The sequence below is a fragment of the Numenius arquata genome, chromosome Z, assembly GCF_964106895.1.
Source record: "Numenius arquata chromosome Z, bNumArq3.hap1.1, whole genome shotgun sequence".
NCBI classification, from domain to species: Eukaryota; Metazoa; Chordata; class Aves; order Charadriiformes; family Scolopacidae; genus Numenius; species Numenius arquata.
Window position 1 is genome coordinate 49,389,662 of NC_133616.1, and position 19,704 is coordinate 49,409,365.

The 19,704-nt window shown below is 37.1% G+C and overlaps 1 protein-coding gene across 2 annotated transcripts in view; it reads left to right on the forward strand.

The window, feature by feature from the left end:
- The first annotated feature begins 1,919 nt into the window (after positions 1-1,919).
- SYK (spleen associated tyrosine kinase) overlaps positions 1,920-19,704 on the forward strand; it is a 31,772-nt gene continuing 13,987 nt past the window's right edge. The window contains exons 1-6 of one of the 2 annotated variants that reach the window (XM_074166201.1): positions 1,920-2,333; positions 3,781-3,941; positions 11,046-11,184; positions 12,628-12,709; positions 13,736-13,785; positions 18,364-18,432. In XM_074166201.1, coding sequence (XP_074022302.1) covers positions 1,920-2,333; positions 3,781-3,941; positions 11,046-11,184; positions 12,628-12,709; positions 13,736-13,785; positions 18,364-18,432 — 915 coding nt within the window. The remainder of the gene's footprint in view (positions 2,334-3,780; positions 3,942-11,045; positions 11,185-12,627; positions 12,710-13,735; positions 13,786-18,363; positions 18,433-19,704) is intronic. The other variant, XM_074166202.1, reaches the window with a different exon arrangement.

Below are 19,704 nucleotides of genomic sequence, written 5' to 3' on the forward strand. Positions count from 1 at the left end.
TGAAAATAGGTAAGAAGTTTTTAACCATTATCTAATATTTTCTGTGTGTATGTGTCTCCTTGCATGTCCATGGACATGTCCATCAGTCCAAACACTTCCTAACACACTGAATATTCCTCATATATTAGACATGGTAGAGAAACCTTGCCTGAAATCCATCAACTTTAACCTTTTTTGCACAAGCAAATCAGGCCTTTGTTGTCTGAAACAGTTTTAAATAAATCGCTCGTGAAATCAAAGAGCTCATAAGGATCCTGCTGCTGTCCTTTCAGTGATAATTGAGAAATCTCCATATTTTATAAACTTTTTATAGCAGGCCCTCTTATTTATTTGAGCTCTGAACTTCTCCATGTTACATTCTGAAGAATTAAAAGCTAGTCCCTCCTCACTGCCACTGCCATTTCATATAAATTGCAGCCAGTGGATTTTTTTTCCTCACTGTCTTAGGAACTATAACATGTAAAAAGAAACAACATTTTTAAATGTATCCGTCACAGGAAGGCATTAGGTGTAGTGTAGTAACATCCTTTTAAAAAAGTGAAGAAAATATATTTTTTTCCCTTGGCCTTTAGCCAACATGTTGACTATAAACTCATAGGATTATGAGAAAATAAAATCAGATGTGAGAGTTGCTGTGACTGATCTGTGAAATGCAGATTTCTGTAGAAGCAAGTTTTCATAAATTCAGACAACTGAATCTGCCCCATTCCAGATAAAATTTCAAATAGCAGAGTGAGAATGATCATCAGCTGAAACCATGCAGTGCTTACCCAGCTAGAGTAGATGAATATTGAGTGTTGGCAGTGGAAGTTTCTAGTATTCCTCCCAAAATATTGCCTTGATATTTTTCATAATTTAATTACAAACTTTTAATTGATAGCTAAGGGCTGCTGCCTTGCCTTTTTGTAAGAAGTGATAATACTTGGGAAAGAACTTGAAGTTTTACCTATAGCTGTTGCCTATTTAGTTTTATACATAAATATTAGCTCTCTCTGGAATGCTGTATGTTTTTGGTTTAACTTCTGTAGTGAGTGGAAGGATTAAGTCACCTGCATATGAGCTGGCTCATGTTCGTGGACTTTCTGATCTGTTCTATTTAAAAAAAGAAAAAATCAAATAATAATATATAATAATATAATCTCTTAAGATATTTATTAAATGTATATGAGATTATTTTTATTGTTAAATTAAGAATAAAGGAATTGAAGCTACTTGTGTTAAATTCACTATTATTCTTCAGACATGCTGAACTTGATTCTTCTCTGTGGTGGTGTTGGTAGTGCACCTTTATGTTATTTCGATATAAGCTGTTTGAAATGAAAACTGTTCAAAAAGACACTACCATTTTTCTTTTTTTTTCCATTAAAAACCCATTGTTAAATCTCTGTGGAGATGAATGTCAACTATTTTAATATAGGACTTTTGTCCATACTCAGTCCATATACTGGCGTAAGCTAATCTTATAAGCAAACTATAATGGCACAAAACTGGAATGAAAAACTCTTCTCCCTGAATCTTTCTTACCTAGTTATTTCCTTTTATTGGGAAATACCTACAGGCCAGTACAAAAGGATCAATAGAGGCATTCAGGGAAGTGAAAATGTCTGGACCTCTATATGGCTAGGCAAAGGAACAGAGAAGAAAAGAGTTAAAGGAAACTTGTGCAGTTACAGGAGACTTTTATATTAATGTATAACAGGGAAAAACTTTCTATTTGGATTTAGGAGGACAACTTCTAATAAGGTAAAAACAAAAATGTGATCTGCACAACAAAATCTTTTTTTAAAATGAATTACTGACATACCACGTGGACTGCCATGTTACTGGTTTATTCTGTTTTTTTCAAGTGATACTCATGTCTCTGTCTTTGTTTTTCAGATATAGAATACTAAGTTTGCCACTTGGAAAAGGAAAAAAGCATGGCTTCTAACACAACAAACCCTGCTAACCATTTGCCGTACTTCTTTGGCAATATTACACGTGAAGAAGCCGAAGAGTATCTGATTCAAGGAGGAGTGAGTGATGGACTGTACTTGCTCCGCCAAAGCCGGAATTACCTGGGGGGCTTTGCGTTATCCTTGGCTCATGGAAGGAAGGTTCATCATTATACAATTGAGAGGGAGCTGAGTGGCTCATATGCTATTGCAGGAGGCAAGTCACATGCCAGTCCTGCTGAACTCATTAGCTATCACTCAGAGGAAGAAGATGGCCTTATCTGTCTACTGAGAAAACCTTTCAACCGACCACCAGGCGTTGAACCCAAAACAGGACCCTTTGAAGATTTAAAAGAGAATCTCATCAGAGAGTATGTCAAACAAACTTGGAATTTGCAGGTATATCCAGGCTGATGTTGCCATAAAGTGGTCTTTGAGAAAAAGAGATTGCAGTGTTTGTTTCCAGCTGTTGCTGCTGCTATGTAGTATCTTTTCATAATGGAATCATAGCTGTTTGAGTTTTGAACAGTGGGGTTTTTTTCCACCCTGATACGTGCAGTCACTTGGCCATAAGTGTGGTTTTCCTCAAATTTTACAAAACTCAAGACTTCTATGATGTTTTGGGCTAGCATAGCCTTATGTACCACGGCATTAACCTGTGTCATCAGATTTCCACAAACACCAATAATTAATAACAACATACAGACATGGTTTGTTTGATTGCTTTTGATTCTGAATTTTTATGGATTGATGTGCAGGGCGTCATGGTGACATGGTGACTTGTTTTACATCCTCTCCTCTTAGCTGGCCTTGTTTCTGTAATGCATATTTATATTATGTCCAAAACAGAACTTGCTCTCTTAACTGCACAGCACTGCCTATACATCTTCAGTACTGCACATGTCAAGCGGGAATGTTCCATGCTGAAGAAGACAGTCTGTATTTTGCCTTCAAATGACTGTGAAGAAGCCAGTCTTAACATGGGAAAACTAGTGTAGGAGGCTGCAACAGGAATATTATTTCACCTTGGTATGCCATTAGTTACCATTATGAACTCATGGAGTTAAACTAAGTTTTTAATCTCTTTTGGTACTAATAAGTAACCTTCTGTGTTCTGCTCTGTAAAATATTTGGAGCAATGCCCAAATTGGAAAAGCCTGAAACTTATACTATATTTACTACAAGTGCTGAGACTTGCAGTTTTTTCTGATGAGTCTGAACCCAATCTAGAAGGAAGTTGATGAACTCAAGTTGAAAACTGATTAAACTAGGGGGTTTTGCTCTCGGATTCTTGGCCAAATTTAGAAGTGATAAGTTGTAGATGGGTTTAGAAGTGCCTAGGTTATACCTAAAATATTAACATAGTTCACTCTAAAATTGGGACTGTTCTGTTTGCTTTGGGAAAATTTGCATTGATGTCTTCAACATAGACATGCTGCAACAACGCTGTGTTCAGTTTATTTCATTAAACTACAATAGGATATGTAATATGGAAGTATGTTATGACATCTCAGAGTGACAATAAGTATATTTAGCAATGTCTCATTAGCATATAAATATCATGTAATTTTCAGTTGAAATACTGGTATATCAAGGGCTTAATTTACTGGTTATTTTTTCTTCTGTTTTTCAGAGGTAGAGGAAGAATCCCAGCTTTTTGATGTTTAGATTACCATACATTAGTTTCTGGTTTAATGTCTTTGTAGCAACCAGATTTTTTCTGCACATATAACAAATATGTGGAGATTTTGGATGCCCCAAAAGCTACCCAGTACTGTGAGTCTACCTGTTATGTTTTTATTGCAGAAGTCAGTTTGACTATCCTGCTGTGTTTTTACCGCTCTAGGGGCATGCTCTTGAACAAGCTATTATTAGTCAAAAGCCTCAGCTGGAGAAGTTGATTGCCACTACGGCGCATGAGAAGATGCCGTGGTTCCACGGGAGGATCTCTCGGGAAGAGTCAGAACACCGTATCCTCGTTGGGTCAAGAAATAATGGAAAATTTCTGTGAGTGCTTTTTCTGTAGTATGTTGTTTGCCATTGGTGTTACTACACAGTTCCCTTGAATGAATCTCAAATGGGAGTGTGCCCAAAAAGGTGGCTCATTCACAGTGAGAGAGCTTAGTCCAGCATGATGTATGTGACATAATCATGCTTGTACTAAGCAAGTGTCTCCAAGATTAAGTTTTGACTTAACTAAAGATGAGAAACTACAGCAAAAGTGTGCGTCATTGTTTTTTAATCAAGTGCTAGGTTTAATTCTAAAGGGAGCATCAGAGAAACTCAAGAACAATTCATTGAACTTTGTTTTATAACTGATCAGTAGTACTAAGTGGCTGTAGTACGTTAACCTTGGTCCACCAAGCTGCTGTTACATTCATCCTCCTCAACAGAACAGGGGAAGAAAACAGGATAGAAAAGCTTGTGGGTCAAGATGAAGACAGGGAGATCATGTACCAGTTACTCTCATGGGCAAAAAAGACTCCACTTGGGGAAGAGTAATTTAATTTATTCTTAATTAAATTAAAATTACAATATAACATAGTATGTTGAGCTTGCATCCTTTTATTAAGGACAACACCATTTACTTCTGCACCTGTAGGTTCCTTTCCGATGCATTGTAATTGTTCTTGCACATCTGGCCTATCTGGCAGGTTTAAAGCTCAGTAACCACTTAGCTGCCATTTACTCTTCTGCTCGCAGTTAAAAAACAGGGTGAGATCTTCATCTGCCCCATAATTCAGCAGTCAGAGCAGCAAAAGAAATAATGTGTTGTTCATGTGTATCAGAAATTGGTTATTTCTCCTTCTAGAGCTCTTCTAGCTCTCAGATCGGTAGACCTAGATAGAGGGTTATAGTAAATAACAAAAGAACTCTCTAATTGAGAAAGATTTTTCTGGTTTCTGCAGGGGTTTGCCTAACATTGCCTTGCTCAGCAGGTGTTGAGAAATAAACCACTCATATTTGGTAGCTAACTGAAAGATTAGCAGCAAAATTGTTGAGTGCTAGAGTGGTGTATTGTTTTACATTCCAGGCACGGGCATCACATACTTTTTCCTTGCCTAACAGCAGCGCATACCAGAATCTTCAGTACATCTGTGGGCTGTGACTTTGTGCTTGTGAATGTAGGGACTGTTTTTCTCACTTTGGTTGAGACACTGATAGCTGACTGAAAGGTAAAACTTGGAAACATTCAATGTCTAAGAGAAGTTTGCTTGTTGAGTTAGGAATCGCAGCGTGACTCATCCAAGGTACTGGAAAGTTCTGAGCTAACTGTGGGTGTTTTACTAGGGAATTTTCCAATGTCTTTTTAAAGTTTTTGTCATGGCTCAAAAGTCAGTGAAATAAGTACGTATGTGAGTGCTATAGAGTTTGTTTTCAAAGCCAACTATAGAAACAATGTCATGAAATGATGTGAAATAGGAAGCAGTGCCCACATTTTCCAGGAAGAACACTCGTGAAAGATTGCCACTTTAGCCACAAAATTTGGAGAAAACACTGTAGCAGTGGAATAGAAGGAAAATATGATATATCTAAAGAGACCTGAAAAGCAACTGAAAATAAAGAACTTTATTTAAGTCTCAGGCCCCTGTTAGCTTCATTAACACTACTTTTCATGCTGTGTTAGGATGCTGGTTCTTACCAGACTTGTGGTTTTTCATTAGACTTTGCCTAGTAGGGGGCATAAATATAGAATATGATGATCAATATTGTCTAGGTGGTCATAGATAATACTATTAATACTTTTATTAATATTTTAATAATATTCATATTGATGACATATCATAATATTATTGATAATTTTGTTAATATTATCTATGTGAGTGCATGCATGTGTGGACCAGTTGACAAACAAATTAAAATTTTCGTAACAGTGACAGACCAGCAGTATAAGAAATGTTAGTTTTCTCTGCAGTTTGACATAAGAAACAACTCTGGTAAGTGTGTGGTAGCTCAAGAGCACATCTTGGTTTGTAATCACTAGTGACCACTTCAGTTATATGAACATGTGATCTTGCATGTGTGTTAAGAACCAGAAATTCTGAAGCTGAAGGGAGATAAACAATATTCAGAAATACTGTTAAACTTAGAAATGCAACATTAAGGAAATTGTGAGTGAAGGCATTGCATAATTAACAGTTTAGTCTCTAGAAAAGTTTTATATGGGTTCATAGCCATATTAGTTCACATAAAATGTGAACAGTTGTGTAAAATGAAAGTAAAAAGTAACTTTAGTAATCATAAGAATGCCTTCAATACGCAACAAGATATACTAAAGAGGACAAAACTAATTTAGACTATTAGAATGACTCACAGCGCTACTCATCATGGCATCTCATGACATATAGAGACTAAACTGTCTCTTATACGTCACAATAGTTAACACTAGTAACATCATTTCAAAATACCAACTTTTGAAGTGCAGTTGTCCATAAGAGACCCAGAAGTTGGTGTTTCTGATACATATAGCAGTATATATTTATATTAATCTTACTATCTTCCTCTAGGAATTTACAACAACTGGAATGCATACTGAGCTGGGTGTTTTATCTGACCTTGTACAGTATTCTTTAAATAAATCTATCAGTATGTTTGTATCTGACAAGGTAAAAACAATACTACAAAACATGACCTTAATTCAGGGATATTAATTAATGATGAAGTTCCTCTTCAAAATGCCAAGCAGTAGCTTGGCTTAGATGACCATAAAAATTTTCCAAGATAAATGATAAAATACAGACAGTGAGCCATGTTTCTGGAGAGGCTGTATTCCCCCCAGAGCAGGCTGGATATTGCCTACAGCAATTTGGGAGAGCTGTTTCCTGATCTTCAGTTAGCTACATGTGCCACTTGCAGACTGCTGCAACAGGGCTAAGCCTTCTCAAGGCTAGCTGTACACTGTGTGCTTCAGCAGCAGGGTGAGTGAGAGGTGTGAAGAAAAGATGTGATCCCTGACTGAGATAGCTGTACTGAGAAGATCCCCTGTTGCAGGTGGAGTTATACAGCAACACTATTTATTAGGGTTTTGGTGCAGTGCCAGCAAAATAGACTGCAGTGATGCAATCCTTCTCACAAAGGTGTGTCATCACTGTGCAGCACAACACAACAGCTTATCAGAAGATGAAGTTTAGGTTCCACTGTAGATAGCAATAGTGTGTGGCAAAGCTAGCTCATAAATTCTGTAGTGGGCTGACATTTCTGAAACAGCTTTGGATATGTTACTAAATAGGGGAGAAGAAATGATGTAAATGAAGATTGCAGTCAATCCATTTTTTTCCTTTGTATGAACCTTTTACAGAGGGCACCAAGTTCATTCCTTATTGCCCTCAAATTTAGAATGTGTGCAGTGTGCTGCAGATATTTGAAGGAATAATGAATAGCCATGTTCTTAATAACATTACAAGGGAGATGGCCATAAGGGCAGACAAGCAGGGAATGGCTGGAGCTTGATCAGCAGTGGGGAATATCTGTATCTCTGGCATCACAAAGCTGTTATCACTGAGAAGGCAAAGCAAGCCCAAGAACAAAATTTACACCCCCTTGGATTCAGGAGTGAGAATAATTTTTACACCATTCCTAAAGAAAACATTTTGCTGGTTTATTTCCTTCATTATTCTCCACTGTAGAATGCTGTGACTTCTTTTTTTCTACACAGTCAATGAGACATGTAATAGCAATTTATTTTTTTACCTTCAGGGATTTTTCCCTTTAGAAAGAAAGGGATCATTTTGCTTTTCACTTGGAAGCAGAAAAAAATGGGACACTGTTCTTTTTGCTTCCAAGGAAAATAGAAACTTCACCAAAGGAGAGAATGGATACCTATTTACACAGTCTGTAATGACACTGCAAATAGTTTTTGGTTGCGATTTGGGTTACATTCACAAAACCATAAAAAATGCTCAAACATAGATTGCATGAAAATTAAAATCAATAGATAAACCGTCTTTACATTGCATTACATAACAATTTGAGCTTCTCAGGTCCTTCTAAAATTGCTGTTTTAAAATGTGTGCCATAGAAAATCTAGATACCTTGGTACTTCTCTAATATATCTATGAATTCAAATTTGCTCTCAGTAAAGTTGTTCATGTGTCTGATTAATCTCAGTGGATGAAAGGACGATATTGTTTATTTACAGTTGTTTATTATCTTTATGTTTTTCTTCTGTAGATCTGTAATTCTCTGCTGTGGTATGAAATGGAAGACCAGGCGATATTTCCCTGCTGGCTTCCTTCCTTGCCAAAAGACTTTTTTTAAAAAATACAGCTTTTTAAAATGAAGATTTTTTTTTTTTTGTTATCAGTTTGTATTGAAGAACAGTAAATACTGTGTGTAATTTCAGAGCACATTGAAACAGATAGTGCATTTGGAATTTTGTTTTTTTTTCTCAATGTTCTGAAAATTGTTACTTTTCATAGAAGGAAAGTTCCATACATGAAGACAGCCCCCATATGTGGTGTGATGACCCCAGGTAGTACTTGCAGCACCATCAAGAAGATGTGAAAACCTTGATTTCCATTTGAAGAGGTTTCAGTTTATACCCTTTCAGTTTGAGCAGCCTTTTTCTTTGATTCCCTTTTTTATGGTAACTGTAAGGTACAGTGTACCCAGTTGGAGTTCTGGAGGCTTAGCCTAATGTAGACATCCATTATCACAGTCAACAAAGCCAAAATGAAATTGTGAAACATCACCTGTGACAATTCTTGTCACCAGAGGCAGTAAAAGTTTTTGGTTTGGACTGTGATGGTAAGTTCTGTGAGAGCTCTTTTTGGACCAGTAAGGGATCTGGTTGCAAAAACTAAGATTTAGGCCATCATTTGGCTGTTGCTTCAATGCTCTTGATACTTCTGCACTTCAGAATTTTTGGAAGGTAGCAGTACTTCCTGTTGTTGTGTTTTGTAGGGATCCGAATTGTGCTGGAGTTGGCTGGCTACAGTTTAAAAAAACACCTATACCATAACCCCAAGAGAACAAGTGTCCCTCTGGACCTTGGTCAATCATAAGTGTTAGAATGGAGATATTTTTCATATGCAGTGATAGAGCTGTCTGACAGAAGTTGCCATCACTGTGAACTGCAGATGTCTTCAGAGATACGTAGCTGTTGGGTTGAGGGAAGGAAGAGCTCAGGAACACAACTACAATCTTATAAACCTGAACTCTGCCTAAATCTTGCACTGGATACTGATAGGGCTGTTTGGAACTGTGCCCTCATCCTTAGAAATCAGGAATCTTTTCTCCCATTGATGCCCATACTTTCAAGAAATGGTTTTGATGCCTTTTGTGATTGAAACAACTCTTGCAAATGAGAATCAGTTTCAGAAGAGCTAATTGTATTGGAGCCACCATTTCCTCATGTGAAACATGAAGGACACTTGTTACTGGGAAACAATCCATTGCATTTTTATAATCTTACTTGTGCTGTATTCTGAACAGAAGTCTGAATGCAATGAAATACCATTCATTTGTGTTTTAGAAACAATGTCCTCTGTTCTGAAAATATTTTTCCAAGCCTTATTTTCAAAGAGCGAGTCAGAGAAAGACAAAGTAAAAGTCATTCTTCATTTTCGCAGAACCTGTTGCTTTCCACTGGTCAGTCAGCACAGGAAATCAGCATGCTGAGAAAATACCTGCATGTCATGAAAAACCACAATGTGTTTCAAGTTGTTTTAGAGACATTAGGCAAGTTACTTTGGTTTCAGAAAAAAAACCTGACCCTACTTCCCTTTTCCTTTAGCCCATGTCCTGTTCACGTCTTAGGCAACAAGAGTCACTCTGCTTGAAAAAATCATTGCATGACTAGTCCAGACAAAAGAGTTTGAGTTCGGCCTATGTGAGACAGATGAGGAGCAGAATTTAATGGTTGCCTCTGCAATCTTCTGAGATGATAGCAAGTACTAGTGTTGCACCAGTGAAGCTTCCCAACACCTTAGTGAGCATATCCTGCTATATTTCTTTTCAAGGCTTTTGGAAAATTAATGGGAGAGCGAGTAGATTTCTGTGCAGCCTGGGACAAGAAATATTTCAGTGTTGCTAAATCTGGGGTTTTGGTAGGAAAAACCCATTATACCACAGAATTCAATCTAGCTCTATAGCTGTCTCACTATCAGCAGCAAGTGAACATGGGCACCTCAAACTAAATGAAAAAACCTACTTTCTAAACTCAGAAATACAATGCCAACTATGATAGACCTAGTAGCAAATACCTATCTACTTTGGGTCCAGTCAGCAGAAGATGCTCATCTCAGTGTGAGGTGGCTTTGAGTACACATAAAACAATTCTGCAACACTTTACAGCCATCTCAGATCTTGCTTGCAGATATCCTGGAAGAAGGAGATCATCCTGGCTACCTATGAATTTTAGACAGTGTCTTTATATTATATTCCATTCCCTCCCTGGTGAACTTTAGACCAGATGTATACCCCAATACCATGTGAAATTTTACAGAAATTGTAAGAATCGATGATTACAGAAATGTATGATTTAGTTTAAATTCCCAGCCAAACAACAAGTTGTTTCAGTGAACAAAGATTTTCCCTGTATTTGTATTTCATATTCTTTTAGTATTTTATCTTCTGCCCTTACTGGTATTTCTTCATTTAAAAATAAAAGACATCAGAGAGAAATCTTGCTTTAATGAAGGCACTTATCTGTTGTTTGGAATTCTAGGTCAGATGTAGAGGAGGTTGAAGTGTAGTTGCTTGTATATGCTGGATCCTGGCCTGAGAGTTCCACAAGCTTTGTAGGACTGCAGTGCACAAGCCTTCAAGCTCTTCCTTGCTCAGATAGCACTTCGTGCACTGCACAGTGTTTTGTAGCTGCCTAGCAAAGAGTTCCACATCATGGATTTTCTGTTGTTGTCTTTTTTGTTTATTTGGTTGTTTGGTTTTTTTAGGGGGGGGGGAACTTTAGGGAACTCTATCTGAAAAGATAACAGAAATAAATAAGAAATAAATGAAAGGTTTAACAAAATGTCTTCAGAAGTTGCAGTGCTGATTTTGCTTTGGTTTTAATTCAAAAGCTTAAAGGAAAGAGTGATTTCAAAACAAATTTCAACCCAAATGCTCGTTCCTAGTAATGGGTAACCCTGAAAATCTCTCTTTTTCCTACAGAATCCGAGAAAGGGACAGCAATGGTTCCTATGCCCTGTGTCTGCTGAATGATGGAAAAGTACTGCATTACCGTATTGACAGAGATAAGACAGGAAAGCTCTCCATACCAGAAGGAAAAAGATTTGACACCCTCTGGCAGGTCTGTTAAATTTTAATCACTTGGATATCATGTTTCCGTGTAACTGACTAAGGCAGCTTGTTTTATTTTTCTGCACGACACCAGTCTTTAGCTAAACAGCTGCATGTTTTGGCAGATTATTTGTCGTATGTTTCTGACTTGATGTGGTTTTTATACATCAAGAAGATATATGTTAATATAGAAAGCTAAATAAGTGTAGAGAGTTTAATCATTTTTAAATGTGATGTTGCAGCTTGGCCAAATTCAAAATTGATGTAATTATTATTCAGTTAGCTGAACGTTCTCTAGAATGGAGGACTGTTTGCATTAGCAAGTAACCATATTCAATAATAGCTATGCTAGGTGTAGTCCTTTGCTATTGTCCTTTATGACAGCAATAAACAGAATTCTAGGAAGCACAAAGGGGATGGTTTGGGATGCTGTGCAGATACTGCATTCTTTAGCTTTGAATTTCTACCTTTGAGACTGAAGAAACATAGTTTGCTGAGGGTTGCCACCAAAATATGTCTGAAACCTGATAAAGATTAAGCAATTAAAGAATGCATAGTTGGCTCTGACATAGTTGATAATAAAACTGAATACTGGAGAAATGACTGTGCAAATTGAAAATGATAATGGGATTGAAAACCCTGCAGAAATCTCTTATGTCCTCTTGCTTAAAATTCTATTAAAACAAATATGAGTCACAAATCTAAAATATGAGTATTGACTTGAATATGTTAATTCTTAACCTTTCCAATAAATGTCCTGCATTTTTCTTTCTTGGAGTCACTGGAAGTTTAAGAGCATTTATGCTGTCTGACAGGTTTTCTTAATATGTTTGCAACCCTTTCAGTCATAGAGCCCCTCCCTTCTACCCAAATGCACCAAAGTGAAAATAGCAGTAATGAACCTGTGATAAAAAGGCATGGAGAGGACAATCCAGGAACGTGAATGGCCACAACTATTGGTGCTGTTCATTTATTAACATCCCACTGTGACTTTGAGGTCCGAAGAAAGCACTGCATATTAGGACAATCCCTGTACTGTTATGCCCATCTTGAATAAACAAACAAACAAATAAATGAATAAATATAGCAGGAGGGAACTCAGAGGGATAAAAAGAAGTGATTTGCTCAGAGTTACAAAGCTGGTTAGTAGCAGAACCAGGCGTGGAGTGCTGAGTCTTAGAAATCCAGCTCCTGGATCAGATTCCAGGTTCATCCACAAGGTTACTTCAGAAACAAGCACCCCTGCTAAAGAGAAGTAAAGATGAGGTGAGAACAAGTGCAGTAAAGATCTGCTGTATGTCTAGTTCATTTGCTGTAATGTATACCTATTATTGTATATATGCACATAATTTTAGAGACGGTATATTTTATTATGCCTCCCTTACCTTTCCATATCTTTTTCTCTTCTTTTTCTCTCCTTCTCTCTTTCCCCCCCCTCCTCTCATTCTGGTAGTTAGTTGAACATTACTCATACAAACCAGATGGATTATTAAGGGTTCTTACCATTCCCTGTCCACAGCTTGGCTCAGAAAATGGTGAGTTATTCCTATTATTTTGATATCTATAAATAGCTATGCTAAAGATGATAAAGTGTGCATTTTTTCCACTTGCCACATAGGTGGGTGCAGATTATGGTATATTAAAACTGGATTAAAAAATTTTAAATGTTAAGTTTCCAATTTTTCAAAGGAGTTAAGGGATGCCAGACCATGCAGGATGGAGGCAGATATTGCAGATTAAGGAAGGATACCGACTCCAGTTGTTGCTGGCTCTAAATTCATGTCAGATCAAAAATGTGCTTTGCCACTCAAAGTGGCAGTGTGTGTTACTTGGCCCACACACAGTGACAAGGTGGTTGTCCCAGCACTCCTCCAAGGGTCCTTACTTCAAGCTGAGGCCAGCACATCAGCAGTGCTGCTACAGGCATTCAGGTTGGGTGTAGTGAGAGGTGTGCCTAACCTCTGGTAGATGAGGAGTTAATTCCCACGTTGGGGAGAGCAGAGCAGAACAAGAGATTTGCTACACCTGATGCTGAAAATGGGAGTCAGAACGGCATTCCTTGATAACCCGGGGGAATGCAGGGTAAGGGAGGTTGGTGTGTGTGGGGAGTGTTCTGAGGTTCAGTATGCTCTTTGGCCTGTTTCTTTTTTAATGTCACATTAAATACAGATGAGGCCTTGTCTTCCCTCTTGCCCTGACTGACAGGGGAAAAGAGATGCTTCTGCCTGATCCTTGTCTACCTCGTGCTATTCCAGCAGTGGTGTTCTCTCTCTAAGGCTGCCTTCTGTCAATCTAACTGGGTACCAGTGCCATGGTGAGAGGATATGCCTGTGCTTTTTTCACTCCTTGGAGTCACTTAAGCATTGCATGTACTTTTTTCTCCGTGGCAGCAAGTACCAGAGTCTGCTCCACATTAGAGAGAAAACCAAAGAAGGTAGGGCAGGAGAAACACTGCAACATAATTTAAAAACTAGGAAGTTGGTCCCCTATGTTAAATTTTGTGTTCTTACAATACACTTCTCACCTTGCTCAGTATCCTTCTACATTTCATTCTTTTACAGATAATGTTGTTTTTAACACTCGCCCTCCTCTTCCTGGAACCCCTTCTAAGGTAAGAGTAGGTGGTGGTATAGCAGTAGCACTCATTTGAGAAGGCTTACAGTCACATACTGCTCTGGGAATCCTAGTGCTTGGAATTTGCAGTGAATTCGTTTTTTTCTAGGGATATAAGTAGTAAGTTAAAAAGAATAAGCTTAACATATTCTAGCATATTCTATGGTTACTGCTTTCATCAGTGTTTTGCATGAGCTATTCATAATTTAATTTTGTTTTTTATATATAATGTATGTAAAAATCAGTATTTTTCATATGCAAAATGCCTCATTGATGGTCAGTTCTATAGTGACTGTATCAATGCTAGGAGGAAAGATACTACTTTGATTACATTGTCCATTTTGAGAATCTGCTGGCTGAAGCAGAAATGGAAGTTCAATTTATTTTTGTATTTGGCGTGTACAGTTAAGATCAGACTTTGCATGAGGGTTTGATTCCTTGAGCACTGAAATTAGAGGAAGTTCTTTCATCAGCTCCATGAAGAGTGAGCAAGCCCATCTGTGATTATAATTGCCTAAGTTCTTAGAGTCCATTGGTTAGAGGAGCCACCTGAGGTATGAGACATAACACTAACTCATTCAGCTGCAGTTGATCTCATCTGAAATAGGGAGTTTAATTTAGTTGTTTCACCACTTCCAGGAGAGCCTAATCATCTAGGTCATTACCTTGATGCAGTCCCACATTATAGAAAAAAAAATTTTTGTTCAAATAGGCTTTTACACTTATTTCAGACTTGAGTCTCTGTGGGTCCATGAACAACCGTTCTTATACCACCACTTTCTGAAAATCAGGTTCTCTTTTAAATCATTGGAAATTATGCAACCAAAATTGGTGTCATCATTTTTTTAAAAATGTTGTCCTGAAGTTTGGACTTATGCCATTTACAAGGATAACCATGAAGTTTAAGCACATGAGACCACATATATATTATCCGGTACACACAGAGTTATACTGGTGGAGCAAGCACATTCAGTGTGGGAGTACTACATAGGTTTTAGTTTATCCATAGAAAATTTTGTGGTTTAAGTGTAAGTTAAAGTAAATTCAAGAAATCTTACTTTAGGTATTTAACTTAGCAAAGAAGTAGTAACAAAAAAAAGTGTATCTGATTAAGTTGACTGATGTTTAGGGCTGTGCAATGAAAGCAAATGGGTCAGCCTCTTCTCTTTACATCAGTGCATTGCAGTAATACCTCCCTAGCTGTTCATGATGCTTTACAGGTGAAAGATTCGGCCATGCTAACAGGGTGTGATTAAATCGTGCCTAACATTAGCGAACTCAAATGAAGAGCCAGTCATTCAGCAAATCACAAGGGTTCATTTTGTGGCATTCTGAAGCAAGACAGAGACACGTACCCATCCATATGTCACTTCTGCCTAAAAATGGTGGAATGACTTTCCACCAATATGTGCCAATATGGCTTTCTCTCAGAAGGGGCCTACATGATTAGTCAAGACTATATTCCTTGCTTTTAGGTAGCCATAGTTAGGTAAGATTAATTTCAGCCTTGAACATGTACTCACCTAGCACGTAGCTGACTTAGATACGCTTGTTCACTTGCACATTTTACATAGAACCATTACTGTTTTCAGGATTGATTAGTAGTAGTTGCATTTAAGACTTGTCATGATGGATAGAAGGAAAAGCACTGAAGATATGAGTGAGATGCATTGAGTGCATATTTTGCAAATATTCTCCTAAAATATTGTTTAAAGCTACAATATGTTTGACATTCTGAACTTTCTAAAACTGAAATCTGAATTTTGTATTTTCTTTAGTTTTATAAAACAAGCCTGCTAAGTTACTTCCCTGTAGTATAAACATAAAAATTGGAAGGGGAAAATTTTAAAATAATATTACTATTCATGTAGTTCAAAGAATTTAGTTAATATTCCTAGGTTCTCATACATTAATATCTAAGCTGTAACTCACTGAAGACTACTCATGTAGCTTTTTTTATGTGCAAAGCCTGAAATACAGTGAATTCAGGTTGCAAAACCAAAAATGCATCCTGAAAAGAGCAAATGCAATCACAAAGTCTTGTGTAGAAGGAGGGCAATCTATCTTCAAACCTCCTGGAAAGAACAGGGTGAAGTTCAATAGAAATTAGTGCAAGATATTGTGCTTTTAATAGTCAGCTGTAGAACACAGGATGGGGAGGAGTGAAAGTTTTTCAGACAATGTTATGCCTGTAATGGATCAGAATAGGAACAAGGACCAGCAACCATCATGCTGGTAGAAGAAAGGGAAACATCAAGAGTGTTTCCAGCTTGTTCAAGACTGGTAAAGTCTCAGCTAGAATACTTTCACCAGTTTTTGGCACTGCACCGAATAATGTTGTCCAACAGGAGGTAATCCAGAGCAAGGCACCAGGAATGATCATGACTTGTGAGAAAAGACGGATTAGAATAAAGAAGCTAAGGAGAGAGAGCATTATTAACAGCTGAGGAAAGAAGACGAGTGGCCTCTTCTGAGGGACAGTCTAAAAGCGGTGTTCCCATCTAGGCCAATTTTTCAATAATTTTTTATTTTTCTATATATGTTAATGCCTGAAATACAATGGTGAGATTCCAAAGCCTTAGTGGAGAACATACCCAAATCTGAAGTTGCTCGAGAGTGTATGACCACTGTAGAAGGATCTGCTGGATGATATGCAAGGCAGACTGTCTAACTAACTTAACTGCAAACTGTTGGTGTGTAAAAGCTTGGAGTAAAATTTACAACATCAGGTCAGGGAAGGGATTTGTGTAGTATTTGCTAATGCTCCAAGAACAAAGTTAAGAGTAACAAAGTGTTACTATTTCTTGTCCCCTTTTCTGTAATCTGGACATCTCCTTTTTAGTGATACTAATATGCTTCCTCTGCAGAAGGAAGGAATTTCTGCTGAAATTCTGTATTGAAGATAATTTCTACACGCACAATATGGAGATTTACTCCTCCTTAATTATCTCGACACATGTATGGACTAGGACTTTTCTTGCCTTTCACCAGAGGCTCTGTAACTAGATTTAAGGTGATTTTGATCCCCCTTGACTTTGTAAATTACTTTTTTCTCCCTGCAGACCATCCCAATATGTATTTAAACCTGCAGAGTAGCTTTTGATATGAGCCTAAAGTCAGTTGTCATCAGAGCGAAGCTGCCAACTTCTGGCTGCTTCCCAAATTCTCTACTTAACCTCTTTTAGTATTTTCTTTGTTTAGACACAGTTTATCAGATAGTAACAAAATAGACTTAAACCTTATGAGTATAGCCTAACTTTAGACTAGTACTGTTGCTGTCCCTGGTTAAGTATTCCTCTTAGCATGCTTTTGTAAATCTAATAAAAACATTTGAGTTAAGCAGTATTACCATCAAGGCAGTATAGGTGGCTGCTTGGTCAAGTGCTGGAAGCTACTCTTGTTGGAAAAGTATAATGAATCATGCTCACCATGTGCAAAAGATCACCTAACCTCTTAGAGAATGTATCTGTTGCAAAACTGTAACTAAGAAGTGCTTAAGGTTTCACTTATTCCCAATATGGAAGCAGAATTTTGTGAGGTAAAAGAAAATTGGGGATTCAGTAAGCTTTTTCACTATGCAGTAATGGGATTTTTAAGTATCACAACTATAAAGACTGTTAAGCATCGAAAAAAGTTTCTGTTCTTCCAGCAGGAATAGGGACTGCGTGACTATCTTTGGTGTTTTAAAACAAAAGATACCTTTTTTATGTGAAATCAATTTTTTTTTTTTTTTTTAAAGAAAGCTAGGAAAAATACCAGTCCTATCAATTAGAAAAGCTATCTTTTCAGAAAAAAAGATATGTCCAAATAGGTTATTATTTAAAAGTTCAGAACACCTAGCTGTAAGTCAGTACAAAGGCTGTTTACAGTGCCTGAGAATGTGGCTCAGATTATTATTTCAACCTCAGCATCAGCCTAAACACTTGGTCAATAAGTACTGTTCCACAGTTTTTATTAGGTATGTATAAACTCTCAGTGACCCCTAGAAATGCTAATTAGTGATATTTAATTAAATTAATATATTATTGTAAAACATATTTGCATTTCTTTTAAAAGTATCTTTAATACAGAACATAATTGCACATGTAAAATCTAAAGCCTGTTCATTTTTGTTTGGAATTAATATTAATTTTTGCTTCAATAACCACAATGTTTGTTGTAAGACCAAGGTGTTCTTCAAATCTTGCTAGATACGTTAGTCATACTTCAAGACTGTGAAGTTATCAACTGATTTACATTGATAAATATGTTGTGGTGTGGCTGAAGTTCAACAACTGAGGCAGGAGAAACATACTGTGTAAAAGATCTGGGGAAAGGGCAATGTGCTTGAATTTAAAAACTGCCTTAATGTAAATCTACAGATTTAAGATGGTTTGAGAGTAATAGAGTTGAAATAAAATTTAGTACTAAGATTTTCTACACTACATTTGTTTGATGGATCATATGTGTGCTTGCCGGCAAGCATAAGAGAAAGGTTGGAAGTGTTTTGTTCTTGTATACTACATCTGTTTTGTAAAATACCTTTAACTATTTTTCTGACACATTTACTGTTCCTCTTTGACATTGTGGTTTCTAGAGTTGGGCAGGAGGTGGAATTATCTCAAGACTCAAATCGTACACCTTTCCAAAGGCTGGCAGCAAAAAGGTGCCTCGTAGTCTTTTTAGGTTTTTGACTGAGTTAAAAGGACTTACACTTAACTAATTTCACTCTTTTCTTTTTCTCCCCTTTTGGCTTGCTGTTACTAAATGTGTGTCTTGGCTACTAACAATCACATTGTGAAGATTTTATAAGCTTTTTACTTCTTTCATAATCACTGTATAATTATGTCCTTCATTTTATAAATAAAGCAATTACTTTAAAGAAGTTTTTCAAATTGAGGGAATACTTCTAAGTAATTCCTCACATCCCAAAATATTAGTGGAGATTTCAACATGTGTACAAATAAAATGTGATAAAATGTTTTTCAAAAATGAGTCACAGCAGAACAAAATGATATTTATACTCTGAACTATCATTCCTACTCAGAAAATTAGTTTGCTTACACAATGCTATTACTGAGCACATTTAGGGAACAATCTGATAAAAAGAACCACAAAATATATTCTAACAGAACCTGTGTGCACAAATCTTGTTATGCATTGATGTTAATTACATTTAGGCAAGTGTAAGATGCCACAAGACCAAGCAGAATGGGAAAGGTGATAAGATGGCAGGGAGTAAAGGGGAATGCAGCCCTGTACTAATGGAAGTGTTGCTGCGTGGCCAAAAAATTATGCTGTCCAGTAACTGATGTAGTTGTGATTCTATGATTCTATGTAGTTATGAGCTTTGTTTGCATGCTGAGAATAACATGTGTTGTCCCTGTTCCACCCATGAGTATCTCTTTTTGTTTATTTATTTATTTCCAGTTGCTCTTCAACAAAAATGAGCAGGCCTAAAAAGCCCTAGAGGTACCCTACCATTCAGGGTGAAAAAATGTTTGACATGTACTGTATTTGATAATCCTGGTAAATAGCAATTACTCATTTTTTATAACTTTTATAACAGTTCACTTTAATACTGAAGTACCAATAGATGCTGTCATCTCTATACCCTTATAGAACCCACGTCTCATTTTAATGTGCTGTCACCTTGTACAAATATATATATCCGGTGTCAGGACATGTTCTAAAGTCATCTGAAAAAAATGCCATACACATTAGACAAGAGAGGTATTTTGGTTTTGTTCAGAAAAGCAAGTTGTAGAGTCTGAATTCTCTAGACATGACTTTGGTCACTGCTCTCTGTTCATCTGGTAAAACCCGTGCTTCTCCCTGGTTGCTTTCTGTAGTCAAATACCTGTTTCCTGCCTTCTGGGGAACATACACAGAGTACAGACTGAGGCATATTGGCAGAGAAAGACCAGTCACTTAAGAA